Genomic DNA, 13,843 nt, shown 5'->3' with positions numbered 1-13,843 from the left:
GGTCGGAGGATATGATGCGCTTAAACGTTGGGGGGTGGGGGGTGGGGGGTGGCTTGGGACTGCCTCTAATATCTACATGAACATGCTGCCTCCAAGTCCATATCGCAATTACGACACAAATCAGTGTCATAATTACAACTCGGGAACTCCCACGAGAGGCGAGATTGAGGGCGGGTCAATTACAAAAAAGTTATCATGGTGGACAATATGAATGTGATGCCTAAAGCAGACCAATATTTATACCAATCATAACATTAAAACCAATGACAGGTGAATGCTTCAGTGTACCAAGACATTTTGGACAATTTCATGCCCTCGACTTTGTGGGAACAGTTTGGGGATGACCCCTTCCTGCACACAAAGCAAGGTCCATAAATACATGCATGAGTGAGTTTGGTGTGGAGGAGCTTCACAGAGTCCTGACCTCAACCTGATAGAACACCTTTGGGATATTTTAGAGCGGAGACTGCGAGCCAGGCTTTCTCATCCAACATCAGCGCCTGACCTCACAAATGTGCTGCTAGAGGAATGGTCAAAAATTCCCATAAACACACCCCTAAACCTTGTGGAAAGCCTTCCCAGAAGAGTTAAAGCTGTTATAGTGGTCAAGAAGGGGCCAACTCCATACTAAATTCATGTGCACGTAAAGGCAGACGTCCCAGTTTTGGCCTGGCTTACAGTCTCCACTCTAATTCATCCCAAAGGTTGAGGTGCAGGCGAGTCAAGTTCCTCCACACCAAACTCTCTCATCCATGTCTTTATGGACCTTGCTTTGTGCACTGGTGTGCAGTCATGTTGGAACAGGAAGGAGCCATCCTCAAACTGTTCCCACAAAGTTTGGAGCATGTAATTGTCCAAAGTGTCTTGGTAAGCTGAACCATTAAGAGTTCCTTTCACTGGAACTAAGAGGCCAAACACAACCCCTGAAAAATAACACTTGAATACAATGATTTGAGGGGTGTCCCAAAACTTTTGGAAATATTGTGTATTATCAAGTGAAGTCAACAGGAAAAATGTGCAAATAGAGGGTCATGGGCATCTAAAGCTTGGTGATGAACATCAGAAGCAAAGGCTATTCCTTAGAGTATTATATTTATAAATGTACAGTGAGGGAAAAAATTATTTGATCCCCTGCTGATTTTGTACGTTTGCCCACTGACAAAGAAATGATCAGTCTGTAATTTTAATGGTAGGTGTATTTGAACAGTGAGAGGCAGAATAACAACAAAAAAAATCCAGAAAAACGCATTTCAGAAAAGTTCCACATTGATTTGCATTTTAATGAGTGAAATAAGTATTTGATCCCCTATCAATCAGAAAGATTTCTGGCTCCCAGGTGTCTTTTATACAGGTAAGGAGCTGAGATTACAGTAGGAGCACTCTCGGGGAGTGCTCTTAATCTCAGCTCATTAACTGTATGAAAGACACCTGTCCACAGAAGGAAGCAATCAATCAGATTCCAAACTCTCCATCATGGGCAAGACCAAAGAGCTGTCCATGGATGTCAGGGACAAGATTGTAGACCTACACAAGGCTGGAATGAGCTACAAGACCATCGCCAAGCAGCTTGATGAGAAGGTGACAACAGTTGGTGTGATTATTCCCAAATGGAAGAAACACAAAAGGACTGTCGATCTTCCTCGGTCTGGGGCTCCATGCAAGATCTCATCTCATGGAGTTTCAATGATCATGAGAACGGTGAGGAATCAGCCCAGAATTACACTGGAGGATTTTGTCAATGATCTCAAGGCAGCTGGGACCGTAGTCACCAAGAAAACAATTGGTAACTCACTACGCCGTGAAACACTGAAATCCAGTAGCGCCCGCAAGGTCCCCCTGCTAAAGAAAGCACATGTACAGACTCATCTGAAGTTTGCCAGTGAACATCTGAATGATTCAGAGGAGGACTGGGTGAAAGTGTTGTGGTCAAATGAGACCAAAATCCAGCTCTTTGGCATCAACTCAATGCTGCCTATGACCCCAAATACACCATCCCCAGGTGACAGGACAATTGCACCGCATCAAAGGGACGATGGACGGGGCCATGTACTGTCAAATCTTGAGTGAGAACCTCCTTCCCTCAGCCAGGGCATTGAAAATGGGTCATGGATGGATATTCCAGCCTGACAATGACCCAAAACACACGGCCAAGGCAACAAAGGAGTGGTTCAAAAAGAAGCACATTAAGGTCCTGTAGTGGTCTAGCCAGTCTCCAGGCCTTAATCCCATAGAAAATCTGTGGAGGGAGCTGAAGGGTCAGCCACAAAACCTTAATGACTTGGAGAGGATCTGCAAAGAGGAGTGGGCCCAAATTCCTGGACATGTGAGATCTGTGCAAACCTGGTGGCCAACTACAAGAAATGTCTGACGTCTGTGATTGCCAACAAGGGTTTGCCACCAAGTACTAAGTCATGTTTTGCAAAGGGGTCAAATACTTATTTCACTCAATAAAATGCAAATCAATGTATAACTTTTTTGAAATGTGTTTTTCTGGATTTTTTTCTTGTTATTCTGCCTCTCACTTTCACTGTCTCACCATTAAAATTACAGACTGATCATTTCTTTGTCAGTGGGCAAACGTACAAAATCAGCAGGGGATCAAATCATTTTTTCCCTCACTGTAAATACATGAGTTCTCTTGTATTTTTCTGTTGTTAATGTGGAATTGTCTTTGTATGCTCTTTCGTTATAGGAAATGATGTGTAAGAATGATGTGCAAAAGAATCTGGGGGTTTCACAAACTATTTTTAAGACCCCAGCTATCTCTTTAAGGATGTATATATTATAAATTATTTTATTCTTTCCTTGCAATCGTTCTTTGTGTTGCATGGTATTTATTCACAGTTTATGCTTGCAGGGTAAAAATCAAGTCAATGAGGTAAAAAATCGAATTTTAATACACTATATTGCCAAAAGTATTCGCTCACCTGCCTTGACTCGCATATGAACTTAAGTGACATCCCATTCCTAATCCATAGGGTTCAATATGACGTCGGTCCACCCTTTGCAGCTATAACAGCTTCAACTCTTCTGGGAAGGCTGTCCACAAGGTTTAGGAGTGTGTTTATGGGAATTTTTGACCATTCTTCCAGAAGCGCATTTGAAGTCACACACTGATGTTGGACGAGAAGGCCTGGCTCTCAGTCTCCGCTCTAATTCATCCCAAAGGTGTTCTATCGGGTTGAGGTCAGGACTCTGTGCAGGCCAGTCAAGTTCATCCACACCAGACTCTGTCATCCATGTCTTTATGGACCTTGCTTTGTGCACTGGTGCACAGTCATGTTGGAAGAGGAAGGGGCCAGCTCCAAACTGTTCCCACAAAGTTGGGAGCATGGAATTGTCCAAAATGTCTTGGTATGCTGAAGCATTCAGAGTTCCTTTCACTGGAACTAAGGGGCCAAGCCCAGCTCCTGAAAAACAACCCCACACCATAATCCCCCCTCCACCAAACTTTACACTTGGCACAATGCAGTCAGACAAGTACCGTTCTCCTGGCAACCGCCAAACCCAGACTCGTCCATCAGATTGCCAGATGGAGAAGCGCGATTCGTCACTCCAGAGAACGCGTCTCCACTGCTCTAGAGTCCAGTGGCGGCGTGCTTTACACCACTGCATCCGACGCTTTGCATTGCACTTGGTGATGTATGGCTTGGATGCAGCTGCTCGGCCATGGAAACCCATTCCATGAAGCTCTCTGCGCACTGTTCTTGAGCTAATCTGAAGGCCACATGAAGTTTGGAGGTCTGTAGCGATTGACTCTGCAGAAAGTTGGCGACCTCTTCGCACTATGCGCCTCAGCATCCGCTGACCCCGCTCCGTCAGTTTACGTGGCCTACCACTTCGTGGCTGAGTTGCTGTCGTTCCCAAACACTTCCACGTTCTTATAATACAGCTGACAGTTGACTGTGGAATATTTAGGAGCGAGGAAATGTCACGACTGGATTTGTTGCACAGGTGGCATCCTATCACAGTTCCACGCTGGAATTCACTGAGCTCCTGAGAGCGACCCATTCTTTCACAAATGTTTGTAAAAACAGTCTGCATGCCTAGGTGCTTGATTTTATACACCTGTGGCCATGGAAGTGATTGGAACACCTGATTCTGATTATTTGGATGGGTGAAGGAATACTTTTGGCAATATAGTGTATTTAATATATACATTTGAGATATAACAGCATAAAATATAATACAAACAAAACCTGTAAATAAAATAAAAGGTTTATTTCCAAAAATATTGAAAACTAGAGCATGGAAAAAAACAGATTTAAAAAAAAGAAAGAAAGAAAGAAAGAAAGAAAGAAAGAAAGAAAGAAAGAAAGAAAGAAAGAAAGAAAGAAAGAAAGAAAGAAAGAAAGAAAGAAAGAAAGAAAGAAAGAAAGAAAGAAAAGGTTTTCAGAGGTCTCAGTCTGAAGCATTTCCAGCATCATCTTCATCCTGGGGGGAAAAACGAGAGAGATAATGTTCACCTTTTTAATAAAGAAATACTCAATACTAACAGCTTAGTTACTAAGGTTTACATTTCTCATGATTATTGAGCAAGAAATCAGTTATTTTTACTTCCTAAAAAATAGAAAAAAGATTTTTACAATCAATCAATCAATCAATCAATCAATCAATAAATAAATAAATAAATAAATAAATTTAATGTGGTGTCTCCACAAAATAAGAGCTAATCCACAATATAAAAGAAAGTTTAATAATAATAAAGAAACATGTAATGATCACACATTAAATAACACATTGTTTAGGGATAAAAAAATAAATAAAAATCCAAACATTTTGTACACTGACTTTAAAATTCACTTAAAATTATCCGTATAGAATAAAACACAGTGACTTGTTTAGTCACAGGAAAAGAATCAATGACCAGTGGATGCTGACCAGATGGAATAAACATTAAAATTTTTTTACACACCTTGTTTTCTTGCTTGCCGGTTGCTGTTGCGGTAAAGTCGTGAATCGGCAGCGTACTCATCCAGCTGATCATCGACTTCTCCTGACACTCTGTCTCTACTATACTGGGGTAAATGTGCGCTTCCTTAAAGGCACCAATGGCGTCTTCTTCTTGCTCCCACTCCAGGGTCTCGTGCAGACCGTCTCCTCCGAAACGCTTGTTGTACCGGTCAAAGTGCACGCGCTCCAACACGAGACCGAGCCCAGGAGCCTTGGGCACGTCGACCTTCTCTTCACCCCAGCTCCTTTCGATGATCTCCTCTTGTGCGTATCCCTTCACTACAGCGATCACCAATCCGATCATCTTCCGGATCTGGTGCATCATGAAGCTCTGGCCTCGCACTGTGATGACGGTGAACTCAGCCCCCTGCCTGACGAACGGTTCTCCGCAGGACATTTGCGTGATGTAGCGCTTAGCGCTCGGGTCCCGGGGACCCTTCTGCGATGTGAAGTTGTGGAAATTGTGAGTGCCTTTGTAGAGCGCAAAGAGCCTGTTAACCTTCTGAAGTGTCTCGGGGGCCAAGCGGAATGACGTGTCCTCTTGGTCAGAGTCTTTTGGAGATAAGGCGATAGTGGGAAGCATGTAGGAGTAGGTCCTGGCATCACAGTTGTTTTTGGAGTTAAAGCCACCGGTGACTCTCTTCAAACCTGTCAGAGCAGACTTCGTGCTAAATCAAGCAATCTCGAGATGTATGGATCATTCAAAAATATCCGAACTACGGTCTCACCTAAAATTCTAATCTGTGACGGAAGGTGAGTGTTGATCTTTTCCAGAATGTTCTCGATCAACCAAAGCTTTAGAGATACGACCTGGCCAGCTGCAGAAACACCCTGTGAAATAATCAGAAGAAATCACGCTCATAAATAAAGAATAGCTATGAGAATGATACACAATAACACACAGTAGCCTACTGATGTTAACTACAGATGACCACACAAACACTAGAGCATGCTTTTATTATGCACAGAATAAAACATCTTGAGCAATGATATTAGAGGAAAAAGGACATCAACAATAGGATGATGTGATGCAGCAGAGTAACTGTTCCCACCTCAAAGTACATAATCATTTTCTTTAGAACCAAAATATTCACCACTATTTAATCGTTTTCAATAATCCATGTGCAAGATCCGCTCTGAAGACTTTCCCATGGCAGAAAAACTAACACTATATCGAGACTCCTTCCACAAATGTCAAATCTCCTTACAGTAAGTACAACCACATCAAACTTATACATCATGATACATCTTGAGTATCAGTAGATACAGCTTCAGGTACTGTTATGTAACTTGTAGATTGTAGATTGTACAGTATACTACACAACAGTTTCTTGGCCTTACCTTGTCTGTCCTGGCACATCTCTGGAAAGACATCTTCTTCATATCATCACCGTGATTTTCGGGAATACAGCCGGCTTTGATGAGTGCCGTGACCAGTTCATCCTCGATAGTTTTAAACTGGGAATTTCCAGGATTCCTCTAATAAAAAAAGACAATCCATATTCAAACAAACAACGTTTATGTGAGCAAATGTAAAATTTCCAATATGAGCAGTGTTGCTGGAACTAGAATTGCCATATTTTCTCAGCTTCTGTTGTGGATTACAATCGACACATTTGCTCGCTATATTTCAGTCCGTTCATGACTATTCGGACGGCGTGATGATGTTGATTTTTTGGATGCTCCCTACGTGTGAGAGGGGTCACCCCAGCGGACCAACTGGTCAGCACAACAACTTGGCACGGGTTTTATGCCGATGCTCTTCCTGACGCAACCCTCCCATTTTTATCCGGGCTTGGGACCGGCACTGCATCCATTGGCTGGGAATCAAACCTGGTAGGCATGCTAGGTGAGAAACCTACCACTGAGCAAGGAGCACCCTTCACAATTCCCACCACATATACAATTCAGAAACTGCACAGAAAGACTTGAAACTAAACTAGAAAAAAAAAAAAGTTTCCTTCTTCCTTGTTTAATAGGAGTATGTTTGTAATCTACAGTAAGTGGAATCTGGCAACTCTAAAGGACATAGACGTATCTGATATCCAATGGTGGAACTAAAAGCTTCCACTGCACACCACGCCCACTTCTGCTATTAATCTGAGTGTGAACACAGATAAGGAATATTTGAGCACTACACAGATATGAAAATTTTATATGGAATAACTCGATTGCTTACAGAGGTCCCATTCCAGGTCAGATCTTTGGAGAAGTTCGGACAACGTGTACTACTTTCATTTTTCTACAGAAGTCTTTCTGGTGGCTCTGGTACCTCAAGTGGTTGAGGCGCTGGGTTGTTGACCGGAAGATCGGGGGTAAAAGCCCCAGCACCGCCAAGCTGCCACTGTTGGGCCCTTGAGCAGGGCCCTTAACCCTCTCTGCTCCATCATGGCTGACCCTGTGCTCTGACCCCAACCTCCAAGGATGGGATATGCGAAGAAAGAATTTCACTTTGCTGTAATGTATATATGTGACAAATAAAGGCTATTTCATTTCATTTTCACATTTCGATATGCAAATGAGCACGACGACGTAATGAATATGCAAATGAACCTATGATGCAATCTGGCGAGTTCTAACAGCTGTCTCGAGCCTGCACGAGCTACTTCCCCCTTAAAAAGAGCCGGCAGAACTGAAACTTGCCTGCATTCCATAGTATCCTTTGCCTGAATAGGCCATAAGGAGGACAACTTTTCTTTTGGGGAATCTTTTCTCCTCGTCCGTTTTCAGCTTTTTAGCCTCATTCTCTTCCTCGGTACTTTCTGGAGCTCTTTTCAGCTTTGTCATGTTGCTATGATTCTGATTTTCTTCAGACATTTTCCTGGCATGCACACAAAGTCCACGGAACTTTACAATCCTACACCAACCTGGAAAAACACACAGATAAGAAATAAGACTGAATATTTTTTTTTTTTGTAGTTGTTGAAATGCAATGTTAAAAGCTCACCTCTGGGCTGAACAGCTGATTTCAAACGCTCAGTACTTAAAACTCTGACAAGCTGACAGAATTTCAGCATCTCACGTTTCTATTTAATAATTTTAGATACTTGAGAGGCTCATTATTGAAGCTTTTTGTCCCTTATTTCACCTTTTTTTTTTAAAAGACTATTTCGTATTTAAGCCGGATGTCTTCCTCTTGTCCATGAACACACGCGCACATGGAGAGGTGCACCCTAACCTCTCGCAAAGTATCGCGAGAACTCAATGAGGCACGGGTTGCCAGTGTCGAGAATACAGAAATCCACGTGGTGTGGATGTCAGTGTTGGCTTTGCGTCATTGTGCTGTGTTTATTTTCTGGAAAAATCTTTAATAATGAATAGTAAGAACATAAAACTTTGTCTTAGAGGTTCTTAATCTCTATATCCTTTTGATAAAAACGTAGCTGCTTCAACCTTTTAAACATTTTTGATCATTTTCAATCATATTGTGACGACTGACTGGTTATCTTTTTGTGTGTTGTTAACCAAATTACAGACAAAATTATCAATATAGATATACACACTGCCATAACATTAAAACCACTGACAGGTCAAGTGAATAATGTCGATTATCTTATCTTCTTACAATGGCACCTGATATGGGGTTGGATATATTAGGCAGCATGTAAACAGTCAGGTCTCAAAGTGTGTCGAAAGCAGGAAAACCTTTGTCCAATGCTGGAAGCACCTACAATAGGAACATGAGCATCAGAACTAGACCTTGGAGCAATGGAAGAAGGTGACCTGGTCTGATGAATCACGTTTCCTGATTGTGATTGTGTCGAGATGGCAGCAGGACAGTGGTAGCTCGGGGTACAAGCCGCAGCAATGCCAAGCTGCCACCGTTGGGCCCTTGAGGAAGGCCCTTAACCACCCCTGCTCCGAGGTGCTGCATGATGTCTGACCCTGTGCTCTGACCCCAACCCACAAGGATGGGATATGCAAAGAAAGAATTTCACTGTGCAGTAATGTATATGTGTCAAATAAAGACCACTTAACTTAAGGCAGGGGTGTCTAATCTTATCCAGAAAGGGTCGACGTGGGTGCAGGTTTTCATTCCAACCAAGCAGAAGCTACACCTGATTCCAACTGGCTAATCAACTGATCTTGGCTTTCAGTAGACTCATGTGTGGCTTCTGTTCAGTTGGAATGAAAACCTGCACCCACACTGGCCCTTTGCAGAAAAGATTGGACACCCCTGCACTATAGTAAGGGAGTAAGCAAGCTGGTGGAGGCAATGCTCTGCTGGAAAACCTTGGCTCCTGGCATTCATGTGGAGGTTACTTTGACACATAATGTGCCACCTGCCTAAACATTCTTGTAGATCAATACATCTCTTCATGTCAACAGCATTCCTTAATAGTAGTGGCCTCTGCAAAAGAAATAGCTTGAGGAACATGACAGAGGTTCAGGGTGTTGACCTGGCCTCCATATTTCCTAGATTTCAACTCTGTCAATCATCTGTGGGACGTGCTGGACAAACAAGTCCAATCCATAGAGGCCCCATCTCACAACTTCCATGACTGAAAGGATCTGCTGCTAACATCGTGGTGCCTGATTCCACAGCACACCTTCAGAGATCCAGTGGATTCCATGCCTTGAGGGATCAGAACTGTTTCAGTGGCACAAGGTGGACCTACACAATATTAGGCGGGCAGCTTTAACGTTATTGCTGATAAGTGTATATAAGGAAATTAGTAGCACATTTAATGTTATTTTGTCATTAGTATGGATGCTTGTCAACCACATTGTAAGCCTTTGCTAATTCTATGGAAAAAAAAAATAAAATCATGTTACTTCTTAAGATCAAAATGTAGACATAATCATATGTCATAATCTGACATTTTGACATACACCATGGCTTTAAAACCCACAGAAGAAGCACACAAAAACAAAATGGGAACATTTTAATGTTTTTTTTTTCCATTTATTTACTTATTGTACCCTTCAAAGCAAAAAAAAAAAAAAAGTTACACCTTTATATTGACATGGAAACAGTGTGCACATTTCCGTAACTTACTACAGAGTGAATAGAGGTTTAGTGACCACTGGGAGGAGATTTAGCATTACTCTCTTTGGTGGGGTGAAAGGGAAAGAAAAAGCATGTCTTCATGCGTTCGCGTGTCATATTTACACGTTTGGCGCAATAACTTAATTTACAATCTTTATTTACAAGTGGTACTTAAGGGTAAAGTCTGTCACCTCATATGCGGAGTAGAGAAGCAACGTTTTCTCGAGATTACACAGAATCGGTGTAATTCAGGGTAAGTGTGGCATCAGCAGCACAGGAGATAAAGACGCAGCACACGACGTTAAAAATGATTCGACGTTTGATGAGTAGTATTAACTCAAAAAGGGGGTGCATTTAATGATTAATGAATAGAAAGACAAAATATCACCAGAGAGTAGAAAAATATCCCCCAAAACCACCCCAGCGTTGTTGGAACGTTTGGTTCATACTGTAACTGGCCTTCTTATTGTTATCTATCGTGAAGCATCTATTAGAAAACATACTTAAGTAGTACAAAAAAAAAAAAAAAGAAGTTTAGGACTAAAGTATGGCATATACTAACCATCATACATCCTTTTTAACACACAATGCAATCGAAACACACAAACACTCGAAAAGCCTGTCCTTCATCACGCATCCGAAAATGTGACAAACGATGAAAACAAAAAACAAACAAAAACAGGCAACAATCTATTAAAGCTACTAGAAAATAACGAACAAAACCTTTTTCAGTGTTTACATTTTTGCTCTTTTTTTTTTTTTTTTTTAAAGGCACATTTTTAAATAGATTTAACCTATATCTGACACACAAAACCAAACCACTCAGCATACAATAATAGTTTTAAAAGCATTCAACAAAAACACTCGCATGGAAACAGGCGGAGTCCTCATGCGGCGCAGTAAACGTCTGGGTTACTCCGCATTCACTACCAAGCTACAGTCCTTTACGAATTCTTGGACTGAATATTAAACTGGGACAAAAAGAGAGATCCGTCGCTAAGAAATACACGTGGCTGTAACGAAATGAAATAATATTGCTTTACAGCGCAGGGCCTGCTGCACGCTATACTACGCCTATACTATTTCTCGTTAACAGCTACAACTAAAACGAATGTCGTCGATTTCTGTCCTTCGGTCACTCATACACACGTTTAAAAGTAGGACAAACATGATTGCCAAACAAAATGTAAAAACACAGAAGAGGTAAAAGGAAAAAAAAAAAATAGTGATAAAATTGATCAAGTCCGACAATCATTTTTTTCCTGTCTTTTCTAATTTGGAGACAAAGTGGACAATCTTGGTCAGCATTCACTAAAGTGCTACACACGGCCTGACTGGTAATAAAAACTCCGAAAGAAAACAGGGAGAAAGTATTGGAGTTCCGTGTAAACTACAAGCTTTATGGCTGACTATATAACATGCTTTTCTACACAACATGGCCTGGGTTGCACCAAGAAAGCTACTGGAATAGATCCATGTTTATCTGTGAATCCAGATCCAGCACCAAATTATTTAGGAATACTAGTTCAAAATATTCCGAACTTCATTTAATCCATCGTTCTAAATCCTGGTGTTGGTTTTTAATTAATATCTAATGTAAACTGATGTAAGAACTAATTATTTAAAGTCATGTTTTTATTTAAAAAGAAAATTCAGATAAAGAAAGCTCTAGGAATACAGTAAAAATACCATGCTAGTTTTCAATCAAGTATAAAAAACTATAAATAATCACAAACGTTTCATGGGGTTTTTTTTTTAACTGTAATCCCAAGTGAAGTGTTTGTATCCCAAGATAATGAATTAATCCCTGTTTATTACATTATTTCTGGTTATATTTGATCTGGATTGAATAAAATGGTGCAAAAGAACTAATGAGCTTCAAATTCAGCTCCAAGTTACCGTCTTGGTGTAACCCATGGTTCGTCTCATTTATTTGGTCTGTTACATTCATCTGGTGAAGATATTCTTGAAGCAAAAGGGGGAAATAAAGTAAAAGAAAAGTGTCAAGTGACACAGTCAATTAGGAGGTCACATGTGTGACGTGGATATTGATGTGAAATTTGCCTTCAAGTGGCTAGGAATATACCTGACCAGAAATATGAGTTCCAACTGACACTCTTGAGTTAGAGCATTAAACTGTGTCTTTCGAAGGATGAGGTGATTACGTAGAGGGGTATTGTAGGGTAGGGTAATATGCGATGGGGTAATGTGGGGTATGGTAATATGTGGTGGGGTAATGTGGGGTAAGTTGGGTTGGGGTGCAGTAATATGGCGTGGGGTAAAATGGGATGCACTGGAGTAATGTTGGGTAGGTTAACTTGGGTTGTGGTGCAGTAATATGGTGTGGGGTAAAATGGGATGCACTGGAGTAATGTTGGGTAGGTTAACTTGGGTTGTGGTGCAGTAATATGGTGTGGGGTAAAATGGGATGCACTGGAGTAATGTTGGGTAGGTTAACTTGGGTTGTGGTGCAGTAATATGGTGTGGGGTAAAATGGGTTGTGGTGGGGTAATAATGGATAGTTTAATCTGGAGTGGGGTAATTTGGGTTGTGGTGCAGTAATATGATGTGGGGTAATATGGGTTACACTGGGATAATGTTGGGTAGGATAATTTGAGTTGGGGTAGACTAATATGGTGTGGGGTAATATGGGTTGCTTTGGGATAATGTTGGGTAGGATAATTTGAGTTGGGATACACTAATATGGTGTGGGGTAATATGGGTTGTTTTGGGGTTATGCTGGGTAGGTTAACTTGGGTTGTGGTACAGTAATATGGTATGGGGTAAAATGGGTTGTGGTGGTGTAATAATGGATAGTTTAATTTGGAGTGGGGTAATTTGGGTTGTGGTGCAGTAATATGGTGTGGGGTAAAATGGGTTGTGGTGGAGTAATAATGGATAGTTTAATCTGGAGTGGGGTAATTTGGGTTGTGGTGCAGTAATATGGTGTGGGGTAATATGGGTTGCTTTGGGGTAATGCTGGGTAGGATAATTTGAGTTGGGGTACACTAATATGGTGTGGGGTAATATGGGTTGTTTTGGGGTTATGTTGGGTAGGTTAACTTGGGTTGTGGTGCAGTAATATGGTGTGGGGTAATATGGCTTGCTTTGGGGTAATGTTGGGTGGGTTAATTTGGCTTGGGGTGCAGTAATATGTGGTGGAGTAGGTTAATATGGGGTGTGGTACCCTCAAAAAATCCATCCTTTGTACCTTCATTATGTACGTTTCAGCTGGACTGTGGATGTAGTGCACCTTCAAGTTACATAAATGAATGGTATTTCATTTATAGATTAAAGCTTTAAAGATACACTACATGCAAGTGCACACTAAAGCTACAAAGAACGCAGCACCCGAGTGAGCACGAAAGATACAGTTTAATACGAGTGTATGATTAAATCCAGCTGCTGATGAATATCTATCACCTGTGATTGCACAATCCCAGAACTTAAGAAACTCAGAGCCTGACATAGTGTTATGTCTATGCAAAACAAAACCATGTTTCCACAGTGCAGCTTATCGCTTTAAAAAGACATCCACGACAACGTCAGGGACTCGGTGTGGGTCTGATGTGATTGCCTGCAGCTTTAGTTTTCATTCATACACACTGTGATTCAGGACTCTCTGTACACCGCAGGAATCACTGACACAAACCCATGACCATGGACCCGGTCCTCTCAGTCTTCATTTTCTTAGATGAGAAAGAAGAAGAAGCAGCAAGAGGAATGGAAAGAAGGTATGTAAGGGAGGAATGTAAGGAACTTGGTTGAATCTCTATACACAGAGGCCCGTCTGCAGTGCAGTGAGGCGACGCTCGATACACTGCTTGCCTGTTAACAAAAAAAAACAACAGTTACGGTCATGTTCATTCAGCACGCGCGTACAGTATGAGAAGAGGATAA

At 41.5% G+C, this 13,843-nt stretch overlaps 2 protein-coding genes across 5 annotated transcripts in view; both read right to left on the bottom strand.

Moving 5' to 3' along the window:
- Positions 1-4,288: 4,288 nt before the first annotated feature.
- On the bottom strand, positions 4,289-8,143 carry pus1 (pseudouridine synthase 1). Its single transcript, XM_058414785.1, has 6 exons — positions 7,901-8,143; positions 7,597-7,820; positions 6,295-6,432; positions 5,682-5,784; positions 4,916-5,601; positions 4,289-4,434 (listed from the first exon to the last, which is right to left on the bottom strand). Exons 1-6 carry the CDS (start codon positions 7,968-7,970, stop codon positions 4,402-4,404), a joined length of 1,254 nt encoding a protein of 417 aa, XP_058270768.1. The 5' UTR covers positions 7,971-8,143; the 3' UTR covers positions 4,289-4,401.
- Positions 8,144-9,833: 1,690 nt separating this feature from the next.
- ulk1b (unc-51 like autophagy activating kinase 1) overlaps positions 9,834-13,843 on the bottom strand; it is a 29,714-nt gene continuing 25,704 nt past the window's right edge. For all 4 annotated transcript variants that reach the window (XM_058415215.1, XM_058415216.1, XM_058415217.1 and 1 more), the window contains exon 27: positions 9,834-13,771. In XM_058415215.1, coding sequence (XP_058271198.1) covers positions 13,716-13,771 — 56 coding nt within the window. In that variant the 3' untranslated portion in view covers positions 9,834-13,715. The remainder of the gene's footprint in view (positions 13,772-13,843) is intronic.

This window comes from Hemibagrus wyckioides, linkage group LG18 (assembly GCF_019097595.1).
Source record: "Hemibagrus wyckioides isolate EC202008001 linkage group LG18, SWU_Hwy_1.0, whole genome shotgun sequence".
Classification (NCBI taxonomy): Eukaryota; Metazoa; Chordata; class Actinopteri; order Siluriformes; family Bagridae; genus Hemibagrus; species Hemibagrus wyckioides.
The sequence above is the reverse complement of the archived record's forward strand: the minus strand, read 5'-3'. Positions and strand labels throughout refer to the sequence as shown.

Coding starts and splice junctions, on each gene's coding strand:
- pus1 (XM_058414785.1), bottom strand. CDS start 7,970: ATGCTGAAATTCTGTCAGCTTGTCAGAGTTTTAAGTACTGAGCGTTTG. Junction 6,433..7,596: donor AAGGATACTATGGAATGCAG/GCAAGTTTCAGT, acceptor TTTTTTTATTAG/AGGAATCCTGGAAATTCCCA. Junction 4,435..4,915: donor CCGGCAAGCAAGAAAACAAG/GTGTGTAAAAAA, acceptor TTTTCCCCCCAG/GATGAAGATGATGCTGGAAA.